At 37.4% G+C, this 27,706-nt stretch overlaps 1 protein-coding gene across 25 annotated transcripts in view; it reads left to right on the forward strand.

The window, feature by feature from the left end:
• The window catches only part of PTPN13 (protein tyrosine phosphatase non-receptor type 13), a 264,276-nt gene that overhangs the window by 44,008 nt on the left and 192,562 nt on the right, over positions 1–27,706 (forward strand). For 17 of the 25 annotated variants that reach the window (XR_016393354.1, XM_089912230.1, XM_089912236.1 and 14 more), the window contains exons 2-4: positions 7,364–7,474; positions 13,570–13,689; positions 25,313–25,384. Coding sequence is in view for 24 of the 25 variants with exons in the window: in XM_089912230.1 (XP_089768356.1) it covers positions 7,465–7,474; positions 13,570–13,689; positions 25,313–25,384 (202 nt within the window). In the remaining variant the exon portion in view is untranslated. Of the gene's footprint in view, positions 1–7,363; positions 7,475–8,513; positions 8,625–9,037; positions 13,690–25,312; positions 25,385–27,706 lie in introns of those variants that run through there. The other 8 variants (XM_089912238.1, XM_089912239.1, XM_089912251.1 and 5 more) reach the window with 6 other exon arrangements.

Here is a 27,706-nt window from a genome sequence, read left to right on the forward strand (position 1 = left end):
TAACCACTATGCCACCAGGAAGCTCCCTAGATGTACTGAATTTGATACAAGAGGACAGTATCTACACAGGCAAAAAAGTACAGTAGGTAGTTAAATTTAAAAATCTAGAATTTGGAACAAAGCTTTCTCAAGGCTGGAGATAGATTTAGGAATAATCTGCCCTAAGGTGATTAGGTGAAGTCTTGGCAGTGGATGCATTCTCCAATAAAAACTGGATATAGAGAACACTTCTAGCTTTATGAAAGTAGATGGAGATTGTATGAGTTAAAATTAACTTTGATGTTGAGTGGCATTGATTAGAGTTAAAAGAGATAATGTGATGTAATCTGAAATTAAACTCAGAATTTTGTCAAGGGAATTGTAGAGGGGAGTGAGTGCATTATTCCAGTTGTTCTAATCTGTAATATATTAATATTCCATTTGAATGATTTATCCAAAGTGATTTTACCATTATTTGTCTATAAGCCAGAATTCTTTTATCTTCTCATGTAAAAAGGGCTCCTTTGATTTTGCATATTAATCATTCTTATTTATAACAGTTGCACAAGAGTACCTTATAGTTAATTAAAATAAAAATTAGATATGAATACTATACTTTGAAAAACACATCTTTATAGATTTAGTTGGATTGCCACAAAATAAGGGAGTGGCCCAAACCACATGGTTTGAAATTGGGTTCAAGAGTTCTTGCAAGTCATGTCATTATTTAAATTACAAGCAATAATCTAATTTAGTTGTCACAATTATATTAGATAAAATAAAAATGGCAAAATGAACAGCAGTATTCAGTATGAATATCTCTTGTCACTGCTTAGTATTTTTAGATTTTGGTTTTAGATTTATTGAATTTATTGTTTAGGTATAAAAAGTAGATGTTTTACACAACATTTCCGTTTTTAAAATATTTCAGAATGGAAATTGGTAATATCAAAATCACTTTTAGAACAGAGCAGTTTGAGTAGAATTTTGGCTGTCTCCAAATATCAAGTTGAAATTACTCTTGTAATTACTGGAGCATGCCTAGGTTTGTTATGCTTCAGCTGTGACTTGTGAAGTTATTGGGGCTTACTCTTTTCATTGATTTTTGTCTAGAGTCAGAGTTGATTTGTCCACATTAATACAGAATGACACCTACTACCTTATTTTACTACACTATAAATTTACCCGCAAATTTTTAGGTTTAGAAGATTTGTATAGATTTGTAAGAAAGGACAAGAGAAGAGGACAAACATCACTTTCTCCTTCAATATTCAACTTTTAGTATTGGGTTGGCCACAAAGTTCGTTCATGTTTTCCCATAACATCTTACCGAAAAACCTGAACGAACTTTTTGGCCAGTATTTGCCAGGTGGGTAGTGTTTGTTGCCTCTGCCTTCTAACACCTCTGATAGCTGGCTTCTTGCTTCTCGCTTCTCAGTTAGATCATAACTGTAGAAGTATTGCCTGATCTTGAGAATGCTAAATGGTAGAAAATCAGGAAAGTAGCAAGAGCCTCTTTAATAGACTGTCACTGTTTGTCTTGCTTATGCTAGTTACTTCGCTTCTGAGTTGAGTGAGCTTTGGTCAGCTTTTCTGGACCATCTAACATTACATCCCAAACAGTATATGATACAGGCAGCTCAGTGCAGATAGCTTTGTCAATTAAAACATGAAGTAAGAAGTTTGTAAAAAACTTGATGTCTAGAAAGACAAGATTAATTTACTCAGAATGTTCCGTCTCTTACAAGATACACTTTAATGGTCTGAAAGCATTATCCTCAAATCTTCAGAAGTATAATAAGGGGACTTACTTTGTTACATTTTCTTCAGAATCTATACCCAGGTTGTATTAGTTTTCTATTGTTGTATAATAAATTACCACAAGGTTAGTAGCTTCAGACAACGCATTTATTTTCTTACAGTTCCTGTGGATCCCCTGCTCAGGGTCACACCAGGCTGAAATCTCATCTGAAGCTTGGAGCTCTTCTATGCTCACTGGTTGTTTGGCAGGATTCAGTTCCTTGTAGCTGTAGGTCTAAATTTATCATTTTCTTGCTGGCTGTCAGCTGGGGTCTGCTTTCTGCTCAACAGTGTTACCATGAGGTCATTGCCATGTGGTCCCCTCCATAGGCAGTTGACAGCATGGTTGTTTGCATCATCAAGGCCAGCAGGGGAAATCTCCCTGTCTTTGAATCTCTTTCCAGTCTGCCCCAACAGAGTCTTCTATATCATAACCTAATCAAGTCGGCTGCTATCGCTTGGTATTTGTGGTCCCACCCATACGCAAGGAAAGATTATACAGGTCTGGTATACCGGTGGGGTGGGGGGGAGGCACGAATTTCGGGAGCTATATCAGGATTCTGCCTACCATAGTCTTCCCTCTGGCCCTCAGATATTCATGCCCTCTGACCCCATACACACACAAGCAAAATACATCTCCTCCCACGGTTCCCAGAGTTCTCATCCTATTAAAGCATCAGCTCAAAGTCCAAGGGCGCATCTAAATCATCTACATTAGGTTTAGATGAGGCTCCTATGTGTTATTTATCTGTGAACCTGTAAAACTAAGGAGACTATCCCAACATTCCCAACATAAAATGGTGGGACAAGCATGGAATAACTATTGTAGACATTCTCGTTCAAAAAGGAGAAGGGCAGAATGGAAAGTCAAAAAGGAGTCACTTGGTCCATCACAGTTTGAGATTCAGATTGGCAGATGTCAGGTGGAGGTTTTTTGGTTAGGTTTCAAAGCCTGGGAATAATCCTTCATGGCTCTCAACTCTGCCCTCTGAGTCTCCATTCTGCCTTCTGAGTCATTCTTCCTTTTTCTAGGATGGTAGCATATGTTTGCAGCTGAGTGGTTTTTTTTTTTTTTGCGGGCCTCTTACTGCTGTGGCCCCTCCCGCTGTGGAGCACAGGCTCCGGACGCGCAGGCTCAGCAGCCATGGCTCATGGGCCTAGCCGCTCCGCAGCACGTGGGATCTTCCCAGACCGGGGCACGAACCCGTGTCCCCTGCATCGGCAGGCTGACTCTCAACCACTGCGCCACCAGGGAAGCCCCAGCTGAGTGGTATTAACCAGGCTTATTCCTGACTATAGAATCGAGGGCACCTCCAGCAGCCTCTTTCGATTTTACATTCTTCCTCTTTTAGTCCAACCTGGCAGTGTTTATGCTGAAACAATTTTCTCAGGAACTCTGGGTTTTATGTGGGTTTCACAGGGATTCACTATGTTAGACGAAAGCTATACCTGCAAATTTTTTTTTTCAAAATAATGCTTTTTCTGTCTTTGCCTCCTGCTGAGATGGCTAAGGAACAACTCTAGAGCTTACCAGAGACCCTTAAAATCTTGAAAGGGCCCTTTATGTGACTGAATCCTCTGACCTTTTGATCTTTCTGAAATTTTAGCAGAGGGTCTTTTTTCTTTCTTTTTGTCTATTATATTTTTGGCAACCATTTCTGACTTTTAGCATCTTTTGCTATCTGGAGAGGCTGGGCATCTTCAGAATCATCTAGTCCTGGTTCCTTCCTCTTTAATAGGACTTTCCTCAATTTATCTCTCCTTGCATTTTACTATGAGGAGTAAGAGTAAACCAGACAACACATTTAACACCTCACCTGGAAATCTCCTTCCCATATGCCCAGTTTTGCCACTCGTAAGTTCTGCTTTCCATATAACTGCAGGATACAATGTCACCAAGTTTTCTTCCACTATTTAACAAGGATTCCCCTTCCTCCAGTTTCCAATAACATGTTCCTTGTTTCCTTCTGAGCCCTCACCAACAGTATTCAAAGTCCAGATATCTATTAAGAATCTGTTCAAGGCAAGTTAGGCGTTCTCAGAATTCTTTCAGCTTCTGCGCACTATCCAATTCCAAAGCTGCTCCCACATTTTTAGTTCTTGTTATAGCCGAATCCCACTTTCACCTACCACAAATTTAGCGCCTTAAAGCAACACACATTTATTATCTTGTACTTCTTGTTTGTCAGGATTCTGGGTACAGATTATCTGGTTCCCCTTTTCAGGATATCACCAGACTTAAATCAGGGTGTCAACTGGGAATATGATATCATCTGAGGCTCACCATCCTGTGCCAAAGTTCACTGGTTGTTGGTAGAACGTGCCTCGTGGTTGTAGGACCATTTTCTTGCTGGTAGTTGGCTGGGGTACACCATCAGCACCTAGAGGCCACTCTCAGGTCCTTGTCATGTATCCCTCTGTATAGTCAGTTCACAACATGAAAGGGATGTTAAGGGTAATCTCAGAATTCTGCCTACCACATTAATTTGCTTATTACAATATAAAGGACAAATAAGATTATTTTCTTGGACTTTTGTGCTTTGTACATATTTGTTTCCTTTAGTGGCTGCCTACTCTGAGACTTTTTTTTTTTAATGAAAGCTTATTTATTTATTTATTTTTGGCTGTGTTGGGCCTTCGTTTCTGTGTGTGGGCTTTCTCTAGTTGCGGCAAGCGGGGGCCACTCTTCATTGCGGTGCTTGGGCCTCTCACTGCTGTGGCCTCTCTTGTTGCGGAGCGCAGCCTCCAGACGCGCAGGCTCAGTAGTTGTGGCTCACGGGCCCAGTTGCTCCGCGGCATGTGGGATCTTCCCAGACCAGGGCTCAAACCTGTGTTCCCTGCATTGGCAGGCAGATTCTCAACCACTGCGCCACCAGGGAAGCCCACTCTGAGACATTTTAATCTAGATTTCTTGAAGACCAATCATAAGTATTCTAAAGCAATGATCTTAACAAAAGTCAGTGGGTGGGGAGGAGGAGTGATGTAGAAAGACAATACTCGAAACCAAAGTTCTGTCAATACCATTACATTGTTTTCTGTTAGTACCTCATAGTTGGTGAGGAAAAATATAACACACGTGAAATTAGGGATTTTCCCCTCCATTTACTTTTCTCCTAAGTTTAAATGTTACAGAGAAAGATTAAAGAATTCCAGAATTTTTCTTCTGGTTTTTTGAAGCTGTCCTTTGAAAAGCAGGGAATAGGCATATATGACTTCTATTTAGATAAGTAGTTGACCTGAGTCAGCGGCCCAGAAAGGCAATTTAGACTTGTGTTTGTTTTAGTTTCTCTTCTCTCACTGGGAAAGGTATAACGGAAAAGTTGACAAATATTAAGCATTGCTCCAACTTCAATAAAGATATTTGGTCACATGCTATTTTCTACCTTGAGACAACGTTCAATTAAAATTTCACAGACTTTTATCTCTTTTTTTCCTTTAAAATCCCAATTCTTTCTTAGGCTTTTCTAACTATACTAGGCAATAATATTTTTTCTCTACTACTTATCTGTACCTACCTTCCTAATGGAAAAGAAATATTAGTGTTTTGTTTTTTAATTAGAGAGATTAGCTTTTAGTCTTCAGGAGCTCTAATAGTGCTTTTATTTCTACTTTGTATACATCTGTCTTGATGTTGACCATTTTTGGATCAACAGATAAAAGGTAGAAATAATTTCACATTAATTAAAATGTCCTGTAATTATTGTAATTATCATTTCAGTTTGAAGTGCTTTAGGAAATTAGAAGTTAAGAGAAAAACAAGACATGGCTATCTTGAATAATGGTTTTTAAAAAATGATTGCGTTATCAAGCTACACATTCTAACTTTAGTAACGTAAGTTACATGGCATCTTAGATATGCTTTGGCTGTTTAAGGAGGGAAGATCTCAGACCTTTGCCGTGGATTTTGATTTCTTTAGTCTTATAGATTTTTATTTTAATGGGAGAAATTAACTTTTAGAAAACTTTTTCTTTTTAAAGCATATGTTACCTCATGTTGGGGCTTCACAGGACAAAGAAAAGGAATGCTGTCCTGGCTTTCATCAGGTTTAGTTAGTTTGTTTGTTTTCTCTTTTTAACAGCTTCATTGAGGAATAATTGACATATAATAAGCTGTACATATTGTGTACAACTGGATGAGTTTTGACATATGTATGCACCTGCGAACCATCATCACAATCAAGATAACGAACATATCCATTATCCCCAAATGATTTCTCATGCCCCCTTGTAATCAACTTCCATCTGCCTCTCCATAGGTCAATGCCATCCTCAGGCAACTGAGCTATTTTTTGTAACTGTAGTTGGCATTTTTTATAATTTTGTACAAATGTAATCATAAAGTATATAATTCCTCTCTCTCTCTCTTTTTTTTTTGATCTAGCTTCCTTTACTCAGTATAATTATTTTGAGATTCATGTTGTTGCATGTATCAATAATAGTTCATTCCTTTTATTGCTGACTAATATTCCATTGTGAGAATGTACTAAAATCAGTTTATCCATTCACTTGTTGATAGACATTTGCTTGTTTCCAGTTTTCGGGCGTTACAGATAAAGCTGATACGAACATCTGTATATGTCTTTTTTTTTTTTAAGAAATGGAAAATTTTATTTGAGCCAAATTTGAGGATTATAACCTGGGAGGAGCATCTCAGAAAGCTCTGAGAAGTGTTCCCTGTATGAGTCTTTGTGTAGATATAAGATTTAATTTCTTTTGGGTAAATACTTAGAAGTGGAATGGCCAGATCATCTGGTAGGCTTATATTTAACTTTTTATGAAACTGTCAGTTTCCCAAAGAGTACCATTTTACATTCCCATTAGTTATGTATGAGCGTTTTAGTTCCTCCACATCCTTGACTATACTTATGGTCAGTCTTTTACATTTTAGTAATTCTGATAGCTATGTGGCAGTATCTCATTTTAATTTTCATTTTCCTAATGGCTGTTGAAGTTGAACATCTTTTCACGTGCTCATTTGCTATCCATGTGTTTTCTTTAATGAAATACCTATTCAAATCTTTTGCCCATTTGATAAAAAAAATTTGCTTTGTTTTCCTATTACTGAGTTTTGACAGTACTTTATATATTCTGGATATAAATCCTTTATCAGTTATGTGATCTGTAAATATTTTCCTTTAATTTTGTGGCTTTTCTTTTTATTCTTTGAGCAGTTATTTTCAAAGAGCAGAGGTTTTAATTTTGATGAAGTCTTAACCATGTTTTTATTTCATGGTTCACACATTGATGTTGTATCTAAGAAAAATTTGTCTCATCCAGGATCACAATGATTTTCTCCTAACTTAAAAATAAATGGTATCCAAGGTATTCCTGTATATAGAAAAGCTTATTGAAAATTATTTTTAAATGAGTATTCTTATTAAATTACAAATTCTAAAACCTAGCTCTTAAGTTTCTAAGGTCAATTATTTTATTTTACTTGTAGAAAAGATTGATAGTCACTTTTAAGGGACCTTTTGATTCAGTGTATAATCCCATTGTTCAAACTTTATTAATTAAAATCCTTTAACTGTTTTAAACTGCATTCATACAATTAAAAGTTAACTTCTCTGTGCTTCCACTGCAGGGGGCACAGGTTCAATCCCTGGTCAGGGGAACTAGGATCCCACATGCTATGCGGTACGGCCAAACAAAATCTTCCTGAGTACTTAAATAAGTCTCTAATTAATGAAAACTTGTAAGTATGCTAAAACTTAAGTTCTCTTATATGTTCCAGTGGTATTTCATACAAGCCTGAACTCATTTTCTCAATTACATTATTTAAATTGGAATCACAAGGCAAATCTGTTATTCTAACTGACCTATTTCTCTTAAACTTTATGAACAGCTAAAATACCAAATATGTACAGATTCTTTAACTTAAAAAAAGACTAATATATGGGCTTGCTTCTCTTAAACTTTTATAAAATTCATTGTAAATCATCCCGGGTTAAAGATGCTTGTAATTTTGGGGATTGCTTTCTCAACTCATTATGATTTCTTAATGACCAGAGATGTCTTTAGCCAGGATGATGAGTGTGTCTTTGCCCCAGACTCGTGGCACACATAGAGCTCTATTTTATAGTTGCTTTGTTCTTGAAACAGAGTACTCTTATGGTCCTATTTCTTTAGAATCTATTTTAACATTCCTAATTCGTTAGTCTACCCCCAGATGAGTCATGGTATCACTTGATTGGGTTCAGTTAAACTGTTTACTGTTTCATTCTTTTTGGAATCATTTTTATGTGCTTCCTATTTGCGAGTGCCACAAATCCTTCAGGATTAAAATGACATCTGTTAGAATCCTTTTGTGTTTTTATCTGATTCTGTGGGCACAGTTTTAAGGTCATGACAACAATACCTATGTTAACCAAAAACATAATAATGATTCGGATTATGTAATATAATTATTCTTATTTGAAAGTCTTTCCAAAAGCATAGTTATCATGTACCCTACCACTTTCAAGGAAATAAAAGTGAATAATATGGTTATGTTTATTGTAAAGCAGGACCTTACTGACAGTAAAATAATGCCAGTCATATATCTACACTCCAAGTTATCTAGTACTGTGTCTAAAGGAAACAACTGAAGTAATAAACTCTTTAGAATTTTCATAACTGTTCCCTCATCTAATGGTTGAATTCAAGCTTTTAAATTTTTTTCTCCTTTTTCTTCCTTTTTGTTGCATCTCTCTTCCACTTCTGCATTTCTTTTGTTCCCTTCTCTTTCCTTTCAGATCTACTGATCTGGAGAGCTATAGTAAAGGTGAATAAAAATAACAGAGAGAGAGATGATGATGATAGGCAATTACCAAACTTGGTGATGGTAGACAATTTATAAGGTATAGGTATGTTGTTACTTGTTTGAATTTTAGAAAGCTGCTTTAACATTACATTGTCTTGAGATTGGGTGGTTAGGGGGTTGAGGCAGTTTTTAAAAATCTTAAACCTCTTTTCTAACAAAGTTATACATATAAAATGTCTAATCTCTTCTGTTAGCTAGATAATATTGCTTTTAAAAACAGATGTTCCATCTGTGTTTTGGTGGTCTAACAAGTTCCAACCAGAGATGCATAGAGATCCTACACTAAGTAGGCAAAAAATGTTTTAAATAAAAATCAAAAGAGGATTAATAACATAAATCAGACCTGACTGAATCAAGAAATAGAGGTGTAATTAGTAATCTTTTTAGACAGAACAATCAAGTGTGGAAAAAATTCTGTTGTGTTGAAGTTACTTTTACTTTTTCATTTTCTTATAGGAAAAATTTATTTTAAAAACCAGTCTCTTTAAAAGTAAGTGAAAACCAGTATCTTAAGATTAACACTTTGTGTGTGTGAATGTAGCATTTGCTTTATAATAGATAATCATAAGCATCTTACTGTGCCCATCACTTTTCTTTCTTTCTGCCCTCCTTTCCCTCCCCCCTTCCCTCCCTCCTTCCTCTCTTTCTCTTTTCCTTCTTTCTCCTTCATGTGGGGAAGTTACTCTCTTGCCTCTGTAAGGAAACTCAAGTCTATAATTCTCTCCTTATTCTTTGATAGTAATAACTACAATCACGTTTCAAATACAATGTCAATTCCATAAATAAAAGTGCCTAGTCAATATATTAAGCACCATTTCAGTCTTCATTCAAAACTAAAACGCTTCCCTTCCCCAGCTAGGATTAACAGTAAGTAGGAGGCAGTGTGGTTGGCTACTCTTTTTATTGCTTACCTCTTCCATTTGCAAGTTGCTATATTTGACTGCTTCAGGATTTAAACTGGTGGCAGGAAGAAAGGTAGAGAAGCAAACAATTGTTTACCTGACTCTTGTTATAACATGGCTTCACTGTCTTTGAGCTTGTTATATGCTTAAGGCTGACCCTTTTGTGTGTATGTTTTTGGGTTCTTCAGAGTCCTTCACTGGAACTATATACTTCCTGTGATGCTTCAAAAAAATTTTCCTCCCACTAGCCAACACCTAATTATTCTTCCTCCTCCTCCTCTTCTCCCTCCCCTCGTACTTCCTCTTCTTCCCTCTCCACCTCCCCTCACTTCCTCCTCCTTCTGGTTAGTACTGTGGGAACCTCAGGTGGTACTCTGGGGAGAATTTTTTTAACAGCTTTATTGAGATATACTTGACATACCATAAAATTTACCCTTTTAAAATATACCTTTAGGGGCTTCCCCGATGGCGCAGTGGTAGAGAGTCCGCCTGCCGATGCAGGGGATACGGGTTCGTGCCCCAGTCTGGGAGGATCCTACATGCCGCGGAGCGGCTGGGCCCGTGGGCCACGGCCGCTGAGCCTGCGCGTCTTGAGCCTGTGCTCTGCAACGGGAGAGGCCATAACAGTGAGAGGCCCGCATACCACAAAAAAAAAACCTTTAGAGCAGGGGTTCCCAACCCCTGGCCACGGTAGCGGTCCGTGGCCTGTTAGGAAGCGGGCCACACAGCAGGAAGTGAGCAGCTGGGCGAGCGAGTGAAGCTCCATCTGTATTTACAGCCGCTCCCCATCGCTCTCATTACCGCCTGAGATCCGCCTCCTGTCCGATCAGCGGCAGCATTAAATTCTCATAGGAGCACAAACCCTACTGTGAACTGCACGTGTGAGGGATCTAGGTTGCGCGCTCCTTATGAGAATCTAATGCCTGATGAGCTGAGGGAGCTGAGGGGGTGATGCTAGTACTGGGGAGCGGCTGCAAATACAGATTATCATTAGCAGAGAGGTTTGACTGCACAGAGACCATAATAAATCAGTCACTTGAAGACTCGTATCAAAACCCTATCAGTGGGCTTCCCTGGTGGCGCAGTGGTTGAGAGTCTGCCTGCCGATGCAGGGAACACGGGTTTGTGCCCTGGTCCGGGAAGATCCCACATGCCGCGGAGTGGCTGGGCCCGTGAGCCATGGCCGCTGAGCCTGCGCGTCCGGAGCCTGTGCTCCGCAATGGGAGAGGCCACAACAGTGAGAGGCCCCGTGTACCGCAAAGGAACAAACAAACAAACAAAAGGCCTATCAGTGAGTGGCAAGTGACAATTAAGCTGCATCTTACAGAGTAGACTGGACATAAGCAACAGACTTCGGGTGTCACTGTCTCCCATCAGACCCCAGATGGGACCATCTAGTTGCAGGAAAACAAGCTCAGGGCTCCCACTGATTCTGCATTATGGTGAGTTGTATAATGATTTCATTATATATTACAGTATAATAATAGAGATAAAGTGCACAATAAATGTAATGCACTTGAATCGTCCCGAACCACCCCCCACCCCCACCCCCGGTCCGTGGAAAACCTGTCTTCCACAAAAGTGGTCCCTGGTGCCAAAAAGGTTGGGGACCACTGCTTTAGGGTTTTGCTACCATCACCACAATCTAAATTTGGGGACATTTTCACCTTCGGGGTGGGATTTCATTAACTCGAGGCTGTGTGGCCCAGCTCCTTGTCCACCTTACCCTCTGCCCCTGCCCAACCAGTGGAAGAGTAGCTAGCTCCCAATACAGCATGCTTCCTCACTGCAACTCTCTGTTTGCCCTCTCCTCCCTTTGGCTACTGCCTCAGTGATGGTCAAAGACTTTAGATCCCTAAAGTATCAGACATGAGTCTGTGGTGTCCTCCCTAAATTCCAGGGAACATATACCAAGCACTCTAAGTCACCTTCCCACACCCCTCCTGCTTTGGAGGAAGCATGAAAATCAGTACAACTCTCTTCAAAGAAATTCTCCTGATGGAATTTTCTCCCTACTCTTTATACCCTGTGTGTAGGCTTTAGAGCTGTCTAACTGGTTCTCATCTCATTCATATTACTTCGGAAATTTGCTACAGAGTAGTCTTTCTCACAAATCACTTTGGTATCTGATTGCTAATAGTATCTTCTGTTAAAACTTCCAGTTTAACATAGTGTTTTGTGTAGATTACTCAGATATCTTTCAGAAAGGAGTGAAGCTTCTATTTTTTTTAATTTAATAACTGGGCTATTACAGTGTTATCATATAATAAAGTACATGAGAAACTTAGAGAGTTGGGGGGGAGCGGTCTGAATAATAATCTCTTCTTATACAAGCTAAATAAAAACCCCTTTGGCTTTTTCAAAGCAATATCTTATATCTTCCCTTTTAACTACCACATTCTGCATTTAAGTAGACACCCCTCAAGGCAGACTCTAAGAATAAAATGCTATAGTAAACATTTGAAAAGGAAAGTAACAGGACAAGCCTGGCCTCATTTGTAGAGCTGTAGTTGCTTTTTTTTTCCATCTGTGTTAAAGTACCACAAATGTAAATTAAAAGAAAATATTAGCTTTTCTTTTAATTAAATATTGTTAGCTGACTAAACAAAGTCGACTTTTATCTGAAGGAGATGTTTTTATAGGTTAATTTTAAAATTTAATGAAGGATATAATTACAGAAAATAAGTATTTAATATTTTCTTCCCCTTCTAGTTTCTTTTCCAAACCCACTGCTTCTGCCTATCAATAGATATACATTATTCTTAAATTAGTTTGGTTAGTGTAAAAATCTTAGTAATCACTACAAAGAGCAACTTTCTTTTCAAGGAGGGTCAACTTAGTAAAATTTATATAAGAGGATTTTGACTAGCTGCATTTCCCTCTTCCAAAATGTAAATAGGATTATTGAGCCCCATAGAAAATCTTAATTTATCAATATATCACCTACTTAATTGAATGCTTTAAAAAAAAAAAAACTGACCCTACAGAAATGTCACCACAGAGACACCTTTCTGACTTTTTATTTTTTATTATTATTATTTTTTAAAAATAAATTTATTTATTTTTGGCTGCGTTGGGTCTTTGTTGCTGCACGCGGGCTTTCTCTAGTTGCGGGGGTGGGGCGGAGGCTACTCTTCGTTGCGGCGTGCAGGCTTCTCATTGCGGTGGCTTCTCTTGTTGTGGAGCACGAGCTCTAGGGCGTGCAGGCTTCAGTAGTTTTGGCACACGGGCTCCGTAGTTGTGGCTTGCAGGCTTAGTTGCTCCGCGGCATGTGCGATCTTCCCGGACCAGGGCTTGAACCCGTGTCCCCCGCATTGGCAGGTGGATTCTTAACCACTGCGCCACCAGGGAAGTACCCTGACTTTTTATTAATTCAACTTCAATAACGTCTTAGATTACAAAGCATATTTACATGCATAACATCTTTCTTTGTCATAGCCACCTCAAAATGGCATTATTGTTACTATTATTATTATTCCTGTGTCACAGGTGGGAAATTGAAGTTTAGAGGTAAAATGACTTTCCCAGGGGCAAATGGTAAGTTGGCAGCAAAGCTGGGTCTAGAAATAGTTAATTTCATTCAGTGCAAAATTTATAGTTATAGTGTATATATTAGAAATGTAGAAATGAATTAGTGAATGGAAAAAATGTGTTCCATCTTATTCCCAACTTCTTCCACCATGGCTGTAGGGTCTCCTCTCTATTCTTTTTACCTAGGATGAATAGCATGAAACCTGGAACTTCAGTCTGGCTGCTTTGATTTAATTACCTGCACTTTGGTGTCTCTGGTACCCTGAGGTCTCTGTCTTCTCCCATGAAGTAGTCACCACCACTATGGCTATTCTCCAGTTCTATCTCTGAAGTTGACCCTATTGGGCTAGGGCAAGTGGTTGTTTTGAGAGTTCTTTAACTCCTTTACCTTCTGTGACTTTAAGCTGTAGGACTATATTATATTTACATTGAAGGCCATATTGAGAACTCAGGTGGACAGGGACCTCATAGTCTCATTACTGATGCAGAACTTTCACTACTGCAAGTGCAGTAAAGTGGCTGATGTGTAGACCATCTGTTACCCTTGTTTCCTAGGTAATATGCATGTGACACTAGCTGAGGCCCTGGAGGTTCGGGGTGGACCACTGCAGGAGGAAGAGATATGGGCTGTATTAAATCAAAGTGCCGAAAGTCTTCAAGAATTATTCAGAAAAGGTAAGGCCTTTTGCGTGTGTGTGGGGAGGTGGGGGTAGCTGAAAAGCAGCTAGGGTGGCAGACTATAGAAAGGAATGCTTTCTCTTATCTCTCTTAGGGCTGAAAAAGCTCTGATCTTGTCTGCCGTCATTGGAACATCTTCTGTGTGTCTAATATTGTGCTAGGCACTGAAAATATAATGGTGATCAAAAGCAAAAACGTTCCCTGTCTTTCTGGAGCTTACAGTCCAGCGTGGAAGATAGCTACTAATAAAAGATTTATGTAAACAAATGTAAAAAATGCAATCATGACAAGGGCTACCAGGGAGGGGAATCAGTTGACTCTGTGAGAACCCATAGTAGGAGGATTTGATCTGGTGAAGAGGATGGAAACAAAGTCTTCCCTGTCTAAATCTCCCCTGAGCTAAGACCTGAAAAAGAAGAGAAGTTAACCAGGTAAGAGCGAGGGAAAAACATTCCTGGCGGAGAGAATTATATGCACATCCCTGGGATAATGCAAACTGAATAACTAGTTTGATGCTTCCCTGCAAAGGTGGTTACGTGGTCCAAATGGTTGTGTAGCATTTTGGAGCTAGAAAAGTTAGAGAATCAGTCACCCTTTGGTTGTCTAAAAACATTTGCTATCATGCTGAAAAGCTCCACATGAAGATGGTGTTTGCTATTCACACCACATGTCCAACACCTATTTAGCGTAGTAAAGAAACCATGCTTCATCTAAAGGAATAATTAAACTTTAAAATTGATTTGAATTAATTAATCAAGCACAATAAGCATGACAGAAATAGGGGAGGATTTGAGGGTAGTAAGAGTTCTCAAAGTGGGTCCCTCAGGCTTCCCTGGTGGCGCAGTGGTTGAGAGTCCGCCTGCTGATGCAGGGGACGCGGGTTCATGCCCCGGTCCGGGAAGATCCCACATGCTGCCGCGGAGCGGCTGGGCCTGTGAGCCATGGCCGCTGAGCCTGCACGTCCGGAGCCTGTGCTCCACAATGGAAGAGACCACTACAGTGAGAGGCCCGTGTACCGCAAAAAAAAGAAAAAAAAAAAAGTGGGTCCCTGGATGAGAAGCACCAGTATCACCTAAAACCTTGTTAGAAATGCAGACACTTAGGCCCACCCTAGACCCACTGAATAAGAAACCCTAGGAGTAGAGCAGCAATTTGTGTTTTAGCAAGTCTTTAAGGATATTCTGATGCATTTTAAAGTTTGAGAACCATTATACAATTGAATTGCTGAAGACCAGGAGCCATGGGAACCTTTTGGAAGGTGTAGAGGTGACCACTGATTAAGCAAAGTCTAGAGCACAGGGGAAAAGTGGGAATAGATGGTAGTGTTTTGGTGCTGCTGCTGTTTTCTAATCCAGAGGGAGAAACCTAGATATTTGAAGATCTTTGATTAGAGTTAGGATTAATTTAAAGAAAACTTACTCATTTTATCTAATGCCACTTAACTAAAATCTAGTTATTTTAAGTAGACCTTGTTGTTTTGTTTGCTTCATTTTAATTTTTAAGAGAATTTTCAGAAAGTATAGGCACTCTGGAGTACAGAGCAGGTAACCATGCTGCAGAGGTGTTGTTGAAGGAAGGATATGTTGGTGGCATTATTACTCAGTTAATTAACAACAGTCAATATTTAAAAAGCATCTCCTTCTTGTGAGGTGTTGTGTGGAAGATGCCAGTAAGTAGAAGGTGTCACAGTTGCTTGCCCTTAAGGGATACACTCAGATCAGTCAGATACATATGAAAAGTTTACTACTTCAAAACAGTGTGCCAGGTGTGTGAGAGAAACAGTAAGTGCTAGGGATGTTCAGAGGAGGGAGAGATAATACCTTTTTTCATTATGCTAGTAGTGAAATCACTGCCCTGGCCATGACTCATAGAATATAAAGTGTTTCGCACACTGTGAGTACCTAAGTGTTTTCCTTCTTTCAAATTTTGTAATGTTAACAGAGATCGAATGTCTGAATGTTAAGTCCCTATCATTGAGATGGAATTATTGCATAACATATTGGCACATTACAATAAAGAGATTTCCTGGATGTGTTCATAAAATTAATTGTGAGGCAGGTATATCTTAAACACTGTCCAGTGGGAGCTGGTTACTATAGACCTTCAGTCCAGTTCACAGCCTAACATCAGTAATATAGAGAGATTGAATTTGGCTTCTTTGGCAGTTGAGATTACCAACTATCGTGATTGCCAATTGGAAATTTCTATTTATTTGGAGGAAACTCAGGCTTATTTTATTTAGTTTACCTAAAATCTATGGTTTTTCATTCCTTTTATTTGATAGCACAATGTCTTTTTGCCACAAGTTCTTCTCCTATTTTAACAAACTGAAATAAAATAACTATTTTGTTTGCTTATTTTGTGGATGAAAGGTGTTGGTCTTTGTTCTCTAGTACATACCCTTATGAATAACACTAGGAGTGTTATGGGGAAAACAGCAGGTAAAATACAGTGATTTTCTTTGTCTTTCTGTGTCTGTTACAAAAATCTTTTAGTTCTTATGGATTTTTTTTTTCCCTTATCTTCTTGAACTTGTATGTTGTTCCTGTGTCTTTTTCAGTGCAAATTGACTTTCCTATAAATAGAAGGCTGGAAGTAAGCATTTCTACTAGGGGATTATTGAGCACAGATCAAGAAAATTATCTATTTTTTCATCTTTTTGAGCCTCCTAGTAATTTAAGTCCTTTTTAAAGACAAAATTGTTGTGGTTAGTATTCATAGAATAATGATACCTAAGCATGACCTTGTTGAAAGACATCATTTTCAAATGAATTTCTCTTCAGAGAAGAAGAAAAGTAAAAGTTTAAAAAAATATGTTTCCAAACATTTAGATGATGGTGATGATGATACGTCGTTCTCCTTTTGTTATAAGTTCCTTAGTGTTACTGTCTTGTGAATATTAAAACACGATTGGTGTGATTACTTTTTAGAATTTTTGAGATTTCTGTTGTGGTCTTGCACATGGTTTAGTTTTGTAATATTCTGTGGGAATTTGAAAAGAATGTGTTTTTTTTTCTATTTCTAAGGTATAACTTAAGCTTGTTAATGTTTGTGCTTTTAATTTTTTTTCTATATCCTTATTATTTTGTATACTTGCTATGTCAGATTCTTAGGAATAGTTTAAATTTTTTACTATAATGATGTCTTTGTCTGTCTTCTTACTACTGTCATGTGTTTGTGCTATTTTATGATATGGCTAATGACTAATTTAAATGGACTGGATCTTCTATTACTATAAAGTAAGCCCTTCCCCCCACTTTTTACTACTCATTGCCTTAAATTCTGTCCCCCTGCTCTTAATATTGCCACCTCTGCTCCCTTGCCATTTACCTAGTATATTTTTTATCCTTCCTTAATTTTCAAATCATCTGTATTGTAATTTAGATATCTCTTTTAAATAATAGATAGCTGGATTTTACTTTTTTGCCTCACTAAGGAGATGGATATTCTTTAATTAGGGAATTAAACGTGGCCACTGAAATAAAAGTTCTGGAGGAATTTCATTAAGGGTCCTCTCGTATCATGACTTCTAACTATATGTTTCTCAGTTCCTCTTATTAACTGATTGGGAAAGCGTAGCTGATGTCCAAAAATGTATACACACTTAAGATTTTAGCTTTTACATCGTGGATGAACTCATGCAGGGGCTCAGTGGTCCTGGATAATAAAAAAACAATGCTATTCTCACGTGCATTCTGGATAATCTTCAGAAATGAAATTATTGCTGCCTTGGAAAATTTAGCTTACAATTATATTAGTTGCCCAAAACAGTGATTTCTTTTTTTAAGTTATGAAACTGTTGCTCTTGGCAGAAAACAGATCTTTTGACTCTGTGGGATTTTAAGGTATTAGAATGGTTGATTGGTTGTTGCTAAAATTGCCCCTTCATAACTAATCAGAGGAAAAGACCCAATCTTCCTTACTTAGGTAAGGATATAAATTCCATAAAAATCCCTTTATGTATACTCATTTCTGATTCCCTGTTTAATAAATAAAGCAATAGTTAATGAAATTAGTAAATTAAACAGTTAAAAAAATAATAGAATAAAGCATTTTGATAAATAGAAGTGCTAAAAAACAATCAAGATTCATTGTCAAAATAAAAACATTCAAAGAGTTACTAGCAAGTGGCCTTGGAAAATTGAGAAGACGTTGCATTTCTTAATGTTTTTGGAAAACAGATTCGTATAAGGTTGCAGAGAGCAGGGCATATAGAATCTGTATTTTATTATAAACACTTGCTTATTATATGCATGAGTGAAAAAAACAAATTACTACAGATAGCTGGGTAAATATCAAATAAACTTCTCTGCTCTCCCCTCCTTGAAAAGTGTTTAAAAATTAGAATTTGTAGGTACCTGTTTAAGAAAACAATCTTACTAGAGAATGAATGATCTATTATTTTAATCAGCAAAATTGAGTGAAAGAGTAAGTTCTTTTTTTGTTTTGTAGAATTGCTTTCATTGAATAAATACTTTCAGGGAAATTCCCTTGCTACTGAAAGGAAAATATATATAAGAAATATATAACCTCAGAACCCCACACACATATATGTTTTCATTTATGGAATCAAAGTCCTCGAGCTGGAAAGATCTTAATCCATTTCACCGAACTAATCATTTTTAGAGATAAGGAAACAAGGCCCAACTTAAGTGACTTATAAGAATTAATGTTAGCAGAGCAGAAATAATATAACTTTTTAAAGTCATGAGCAGTACCTTTTTAGAGCTATAGAATCACTTTATATATACAGGACAATAAAGTTTTAAAATTGATTGCTCTCCTATGAGCATAGCAACAAGATGTTTAAAAAACCAGTATCAGGTGACGAAAGTGACATTGCTTCAGATTCTACACGTATTAAGAGTAATAAGGGAAAATTGTGAACAAAGTTCTTGAAAAAATTCAACCATTTACATGGACACTTTAAAAGACACAAACTACCAAAGCTCATTCAAGAAAAAGTAGATTACCTAAATGGCCCTATATCTACTAAGATGATTGAATATATATTTTTTAATGTGCCACAAAGAAAACTTCAGGCCCATATTGCTTCACTAGGGAATTTTGAAATTTTAAGGAAGAAATAATAACAATACTATACCAAACATTTGAAGAAAATTGAAGAGGAGGAAATATTTCCCAACTCTTTCAGTGAAGCTAAAATTACTGTAATATTAAAACCAGACAAAGACACTAGAGAAGATAAAACAATAAATCAATATACTTTATGCACATAGATGCAAAAATTCTTAACAAAATTTTAACAAATCGAGTCTAACAGTATATAAAAATTATAATACATCATGATCAAGTAGACCTCAGGAATACAAGATTGGTTTAACATTCAGAAATCAATCATTATAATTCACCGTATTTACATGATTTGCAAATATTTTTCTCCCACCTGTGACTTCTCCTAATAATGTGTTAAGAGCAGTAGATGTTTTAAACTCTGATGAAGACTACTTTATCATTTTTTCTTTTATAAATCATGCATTCAATATCATATCTAAGAAATCTTTGTAGCTCAGGGTTACAATGATTGTCTCCTATGCTTTCTTCTAGAACTTTTACACATTTAAGGAATCAATTTTTTTTTCTGCATCTACTGAAATGAACATATAGTTTTGCTTATTTAGTATGTAATAGAAAAATAAAGAAATAAAGAAGTAAAAGCAAAAATAAACAAATGGGGCCTAATCAAATAATTATAAGCTTTTGCACAGCAAAGGAAACCATAAACAAAATGAAAAGACAACCTGCAGACTGAGAGAAAATATTTGCAAAAGATGTGACCAACAAGGGCTTAATTTCCAAAATATACAAACAGCTTATACAGCTCAATATCAAAAAAAAGACAACCCAATCAAAAAATGGGCAGAAGACCTAAATAGACATTTCTCCAAAGAAGACATACAGATAGCCAATAGACACATGAAAAGATGCTCAACATTGCTAATTATTAGAGAAATGCAAATCAAAACTACAATGAGGTACCACCTCACACTGGTCAGAATGACCATCATCAAAAACTCTGTAAATAACAAATGCTGGAAAGGGTGTGGAGAGCAGGGAAACCTCTACACTGTTGGTGGGAATGTAAATTGGTACAGTCACTATGGAAAACAGTATGGAGGTTCCTTAAAAAACTAAAAAGAGAGTTGTTATATGATCCAGCAATCCTACTCCTAAGCATGTGTCTGGAGAAAACTCTAATTCAAAAAGATACATGCACTCCAATGTTCGTTGCAGCATTATTTACAATAGCCAAGACATGGAAGCAACCTAAATGTCCTTGGACAGAGTAATGGATAAAGAAGATGTGGTACATATAAACAATGGAATATTACTCAGCTATAAAAAAGAATGAAATAATGCCATTTGCAGCTACATGGATGGACCTAGAGATTATCATACTAAGTGAAGTAAGTCAGAAAAAGAAAGACAAATACCATATGATATCACTTATATGTGGAATCTAAAATATGACACAAACCTATCTACAAAACAGAACAGACTCACAGACATAGAGAACAGACTTGTAGTTGCCAAAGGGGAGGGTTGGATGGGGAGTTTGGGACTAGCAGATGCCAACTATTATATATAGGATGGATAAACAAGGTCCTACTGTATAGCACAGGGAACTGTCTTGTAATAAACCATATATATATGGTATGTGGTACCCCAGAAACTAACATAACATTGTAAATCAACTATACTTCGTTAAAAAATAAATAAAATAAAATACAATAAATTTAAAATTCAGTTCCTCACTTATCTTAGCCACATTTCAAGTTCTTTCTTAAAAGCCATATGTGGCTAGTGGCTACTAAAATGTTCAGTTAGAATTTACTGTCCTAAACTGTGGTTCAAGAAAAACATCAGTTTTGGATGAAAAATACATATTCAGTGTATTTACCATCAACAAACCCTTATTCAGGAAATTACTGAAAGATGTATTTCTGGAAGAAGGAAATTTAACTCAGAAGGAAGAAGAAACCTTCAAAAAGGAATGAAAGCAAAAGAATTAGTCATCTTGATGGTAAATCTAAATAAGCATTGGCTGTATAAAATATTGATAATAATGATGTCAAATTTAAAATTATAAATAAAATAATAAGACTTAGACTGGGATAGATGACAGGAGTAAAACAATTTAAGGGTTTGATTCTATTCATGAGAATGGTAGGTTTCTTGACTTTAGAATTTGCGTAGTCAAATATCCTTAAAGTTTGTAATAGTAATCACAAAACAAAAAGAGAGAAAATGTAAAACTTCCAATCTGGTGGAACCAAAGGAGAGTAAGTAACTCAATGCATGAAAAAGGAGACAAAGCACTGAACTTCAAATTGACTTACTGGTTGTTTTGTTTTGTTTTAAGCCTTTATAAGAAATATGGAAAGTTTTTGTGGATTAAAAGCTTTTGAGTAAATCTTTGTATAGTCTATGCAGCTTTTAAAGACCAAATCCTAACTAGTCTCTTTATATTAATTCCTAATTATTTACAATAGTAATTTTTCTGATTAACAGGGTGTATTAGTTGTCTTTGACATGCTACATCTTGCCCTGCCTACATAAGGCCGGAATTAACAGGTCCTTCAAGTTAAATGTGTTTGAGCCAGGTAAAGTTACCCCATATGTTCCCTGGAAACAAACTATAAAACATGAAATTAATTTAATGTCTAACATTCTTAAAATGAATAATGTGGGTTGTTTAACAAGTGTATGAAGCACTTGTAGTAAACCACCCCTCCCCTACAACTATTGTCTACCGTGTTTTTTGTTTTTGTTTTTGTTTTTGTTTTTGTTTTTGCGGTACCCGGGCCTCTCACTGCTGTGGCCTCTCCCGTTGCGGAGCACAGGCTCCGGACGCGCAGGCTCAGCGGCCATGGCTCATGGGCCCAGCTGCTCCGCGGCATGTGGGATCTTCCCGGACCGGGGCATGAACCCGTGTCCCCTGCATCGGCAGGCAGACTCTCAACCACCGCGCCACCAGGGAAGCCCTGTCTACCGTGTTTTGATGTGAAATTCTTTTGGCTCTAGATGTGACAAATAGGCCATTTTATAAATTTAAAGATTCATACGTTTAGAGGGGAAAGTAGCTACAGGTCATGCTCTCTAGCCCCATCTTTGCTGACAAATGTAATTTTACTGTATTTATTGTTTTAATTAAAACAGGAATTTTTAAAAATGAGATATAATATATATAGTAAAGAGCATTATTAATTGTACTGCCTGATAAATTTTATAAATGTACACACTCATATAACCACTGCCTAGATCATTTCTAACACCCGGGAAGGCTTCTCTCCTGCTTCCTCCTAATCAATTCTTGGTTACCAAGAATAATCATTATTATGAGATATCACATAAATAAGTTTTTAAACAATCTTTATACATCGTATAAATAGAATCATACAATGTGAACTCTTTTGTGTCTGACTTCTTCTTTTTTTTTCCTGCGGTACGCGGGCCTCTCACTGTTGTGGCCTCTCCCGCTGCGGAGCACAGGCTCCGGACACGCAGGCCCAGCGGCCATGGCTCACGGGCCCAGCCGCTCCGCGGCATGTGGGATCCTCCCGGACCGGGGCACGAACCTGTGTACCCTGCGTCAGCAGGTGGACTCGCAACCACTGCGCCACCAGGGAAGCCCTGTCTGACTTCTTTTATTCAACATTCTGACCGAGATTTTTCCATATTATGTAACTCAGCTTTTTAAAGAAAACGTTTTGCAATTCTCATGTTTCTTTTCTCAAATGTAGAAATTAGAAGGGGGCTTTATGCTTTGTATCATTTAGTAACAAGTTAAGATTTTTCTTGGGGTGATGTGTGTCAGTCATGGTTAACATTTTTACAAGAAATATATCGTTATATTTCTTTTTGAAAAATAGAATAGTTTACCATTCAAATAAGCCCCCTCCCTCCTTTTCCCTTTGAGAAGGAAAATTTCTTTAAAATGTAAAATAGGAGGATGGTAATCTGAAGAGCAGCAGAGAATAGCATTAGTGAGCACAAAAATGTTTTTCATAAGCAGCTACAGATCATGGTTATGTGGAAGCATGTCATCATAAATCAAGCCATTTTCTTTCTGGAATACTATTTCCTTCCTCTGCAAACTGAAAATATACACTAATCTTCATTGACCTTTGCATCTAGTTCCTCAAAAATGAAATAAATGACAGTTACCCTTGATATTATTGGTTTTTCAGTCTTTGTATAAATTCCAGGTCCTTCAAAGTGAAGAGAAGTTGGTGAGTTCACTTTTAAAATTTTGTGTTCTTTTTTTCCCCAGCTTTATGCAGGTAGCAAGGGTGGAAGAAGATCTCCTTTAACCTGAAACTTTTCTGTACTGGGGCGGGGGGAAACCCCAAACCCGCTGCTTTATAAAGGGCCTTTACTATGAAAGTTATTTCTATTGCTAATTACCTCAGTTATAATTTATTTTGTCTGGCAAACTATAATGTGGCAGTTGTGTGATCTACAGGGGCTGTCATGAAGTTGTTAGGTGGCAACAGAAATGCCAGTGCTTTAAGAAGCTTAGCACTTGGTTCCAAGATTGCTTAGACAAAATTGTTAAACTAGCAATAAAATCAAGTTTTTAAATAGACTTTACCATTCAAGATTAACATTTTTGCAACTGCTTGAATGGAATGCTCAGATAAGATATGATTTGTGCATTTTAAGAAAGAAACCACCTTCAAGCAAATTTGTCTATTGGAAGTCTACAGCCTAAAATATGATAGACGTAAGAAACAGTTTTGCTCTCAAAGTTTAGGCCCTCCTTGGGGAAATAAAAAATTGGTATTAATCCCAGGATGTTTTCCACATACTGGTTGTATGCTTAATACCACATTGACATATCAGGGTAGAAGAGATCAAAGGTGCTCACCTCAAAGTTTGAAGAGATACAATGTAGATATTCATTGGATTTAAGAAAGTGTCAGAAAAGAAGCGAAGTGCATTGGAAGTTCATTTGCAGTTTGCTTTCCTTTGGGAACAAGATAGAAAAAAAAACCAAATACAGATAATTTTATCAGCTGCATAAGGGAATTCATTTCTAAATGCACAGTCAGTGATATCCTCAGTTTGGTGCCATTTATTCAGCTTCCCTCTTATAGAGAAGAGCTGTTTAGGTCTCCCTTCTAGTCTAAAATTATTTCTGGTAGTCATTCTGCCTTTCTAATACAAAATGACTTTATTATAATTTGATAAAATAGTTTCTTGTAACACTTTCTGGCTTACCATATCTCTTATTAAAAGCCTCATTCATGGCTTTATAAAGTGAAAAAAAATTTTTGAGCTTTAAGGAAGGATTTAAAGCCATACATATTCCATCTCATGATATCCTTGGTATTAGTTAATTGACATAGAGATGGAGCAAGTACAAGGTCAAGACGCAACTTAATTGAGCTATGATACTATTTTATTGCCCCTGATAAGGGCATTGGTTCCTGTTTGTGTGTTGGGTAGATTGGTGTGCCCATCTGAATCCCCAGGAAGCTTTTTTTTTTAATATGCAATTTGATAAGTCTTTCTTTAATTAATTAATTTGGCTGTGCTGAGTCTTCATTGCTGCACTTTGTTGTGGTGTGAGGGCTTCTCATCGTGGTGGCTTCTCTTGTTGCGGAGCATGGGCTCTAGGTGTGGGCTTCAGTAGTTGCAGCATGCAGGCCCCAGAGTGTGCGGGCTTCAGTAGTTGCAGCACGTGGGCTCAGTAGTTGCGGCACATGGGCTTAGTTGCCCCGTGGTATGTGGGATCTTCCCGGACCAGAGATCAAGCCCGTGTCCCCTGCATTGGCAGGCGGATTCTTAACCACTGAACCACCAGGGAAGTCCCCCAGGAAGCTTTTAGAAAATACTGTATAGAATCCTGTGCCCTGTCTCCAGAATTCACACAAAAATCCTGTGAGTTAGGAGACAGGAGGACTCTGCTTTCTCAATTACCCCTAAGTCCTGAAAATCAGATACTTTGTAAATAAGTTTGTTTTCGTATTCCAGTTAAAAAAGCTGACACTTCCTTTGAATCATACTTGAAAATGTAACTACAAGTAATAAAGATTGGTGAATAAAATGAAGATCCAGAATATTCCCTCAGTGAATAACTTAGAGTTCCTGGTGTTCGAAAGTTGAAAGAAAACTTTTTCTTCATAATAGAGATTCAAAATAAAATTTTTTTGTGACCAGCAGAATATGAATTGATAAGTTATTGTCGTAGATCAGGGCAGAGGACACCTTTAAAAGGTGTGGACTGGTGGTCTAGAGTTAGCATTGTAAACAAATTCATTTTTTTCAAGTATTGCAATTACCTTATCATAATGGTGTTGTACTTGATCTTTAGGAAATTCATATTTCCTATTCTTAAGCCACTTATATTCTAGAAGAAATGTGTGAAAACAGAGTTACAGAAGCATTTTGTTCAGTATTTTGTCATATAATTTTGAGGTGTGCAGTTTTTATTGATGTGGGTAAAGAACATTGGTGGGAAAGGTGAACACTAAAGAAAAATCAGAGAGGAGGAACTTAATATGCTAAAGCAACAAAGTGGGCAGTTTCTTCAGAATATGATAAGAACGGAAGGAAGAAATATTTCTACAACTGTTTCTTTAATGCTGATCAGGTGGCCAAGGAGGTTTGCTGAAAAGGAGGGCAAAGGCTAAGAGACCTGCTGCCTTCTATCCATATTGTCCAGGTATTTAAACCCTATTGCTTTTAATAGTCATAACCAATTTAGTTTTACTAATATAGATTACATACATATATCACTTTTGTTAAACTCAGATCTCATTAGTGTTTTGTTATGAAGATGCATGGTTTGGAATTACCTCAAGAGTCTTGCAAGTACATAACAAAACAAAACTACTAAAAGCCTAATTGATACATTAAGTCATACCAAGATTCCAGTGGTTGTGGTTTGGATAGGTGGCTTGCTTGTGTTTAGTGTTTAAAAAAAAGGAAAAGGGGCTTCCCTGGTTGCACAGTGGTTGAGTCCGCCTGCCGATGCAGGGGACACGGGTTTGTGCCCCGGTCCAGGAGGATCCCACATGCTGTGGAGCGGCTGGGCCTGTGAGCCATGGCTGCTGAGCCTGGGCGTCCAGAGCCTGTGCTGCGCTACGGGAGAGGCCACAACAGTGAGAGGTCCGCCTACCGCAAAAAAAAAAAAAAAAAAAGAAAAAGAAAAGAATGTGTGTGTTTGTGTGATTAAATGTCATCAGTAAGAGATAAAATGTCTTTTCCTATTCTAGTGAAGAAAAGCTCATATATATCAATTTACACTGATGAGTTTGCATAATTTTGTGTTATCAGAATGCTGTAAATTCTATTACAAATAAAAATTTCTAAAACTGTATGTTCTTACTATAGTTGATATGTGTACATTCAGATAATGAATATGATGACTGAAGATAATGACTAGGTACAGTAAAACCAATTTCACCTGTGTGGTTAGTTACTCAGCAAGTACAAAGTTCCTTGCTTGTAAAATTTTAAACTGATTTTTCTCAATTTGGGATCTATGCTAACTAGAAATGCCATGCAATGCAATAAATAGAACACTTATAGAAGATATATTCCCCAAGGAATTAAAGAAAAAAACAGTATTTTAGGATACTTTGTATCTTAAATCATCTATTTCTAGTATGAATTTTAGGTAAGAAATGCCCCCCAAATCCCCAAAGATCTAAAATAGAGCAATTTGAGAAGTTTGTTATTCTGAAACAGTACTTGTTATGTATGGTATGTTCCTTGTCTTCCATTATGGGGGAAAAGGCTAAATAGGTGATTGAAGATGAACTTAAGTAGAGACTTTTCTTAGATATACTGTCTGCATCTGGTATCTTCAGAGTTTTATTAAATAATAATAGCTACTACTTTTGTATTGCATTTTCTGTGTGCGAGAAACATTTCTAAGTGCTTTTTGCATTAATCCCCACAGCAGCCTTGTCTATTCAGATAAGGAAATTGAGACACAGAGAGGCCAAGTAACTTATTTAAGATCGCAATGTAAGCTACAAATGTCAAACCTAGGATCTGAACCCAGGGACTCTGTTTTTAGTCCTAACCATTACACCCTACTGCCTCTCTTATTAAATGAGACTATATACTAAATTAATGATGTCAGATAATAAAAGGAATGATATGAAGCTGACAGTTTGTCTTATATATTTTTAAATCTCCTAGGGGACTTCAGAGATTTGGATGCTTAGCAAAGTCTGAGACATACTATATCAGAACATAAGTTCTTGAGGACCAAAGGCTTATAGGAGTTTATTAAATGCTGTTGAATGATTGGCTACATCAAGAAAATTTACATGATGTAAAATGTCTTTGAAGAGATGATCATTATCAATTTATATTATACAGATGTCATTTTTTATTAATGTTTTTAAATTTATTATTTTATTTTTAGCTGTGTTGGGTATTCATTGCTACGTGTGGGCTTTCTCTGGTTGCTACCAGCAGGGGCTACTTTTCGTTGTGGTGTGCGGGCTTCTCATTGTGGCTTTTCTTGTTGCAGAGCACAGGCTCTAGGCATGCGGGCTTCAGTAGTTGCAGCACACGGGCCCTAGAGCATGCGGGCTTCAGTAGTTGCGGTGCATGGGCTCAGTAGTTGCAGCGTGCGGGCTTTAGGGCACACAGGCTTCAGTAGTTGTGGCACACAGGCTCAGTAATTGTGGCTCACGGGCTGTAGAGTGCAGGCTCAGTAGTTGTGGTGCATGGGCTTAAGTTGCCCCGCGGCATGTGGGATCTTCCGGGACCAGGGATCGAACCCGTGTCCCCTGCATTGGCAGGTGGATTCTTAACCACTGCACCGCCAGGGAAGTCCCGATACAGATGTCTTAATTCCAATTGTAATGCATAATTTTATTTTCAAAAAGGGGTTGCTATTCTGTTGTTTCGTATTAGAGAAACTGAAGTTTTAAAAGTTAGTAACAAAATTTATGAGGAAATAATAAATTTTTAATTGGGAATCAATTTGGAGCATAGACTGTAATTTCCCATGAATCTTTTTTTT

Source organism: Delphinapterus leucas, chromosome 5, assembly GCF_059928025.1.
Source record: "Delphinapterus leucas isolate spDelLeu-1000000601 "Yukka" chromosome 5, BTC_Dleu_Yukka2, whole genome shotgun sequence".
NCBI lineage: Eukaryota > Metazoa > Chordata > Mammalia > Artiodactyla > Monodontidae > Delphinapterus > Delphinapterus leucas.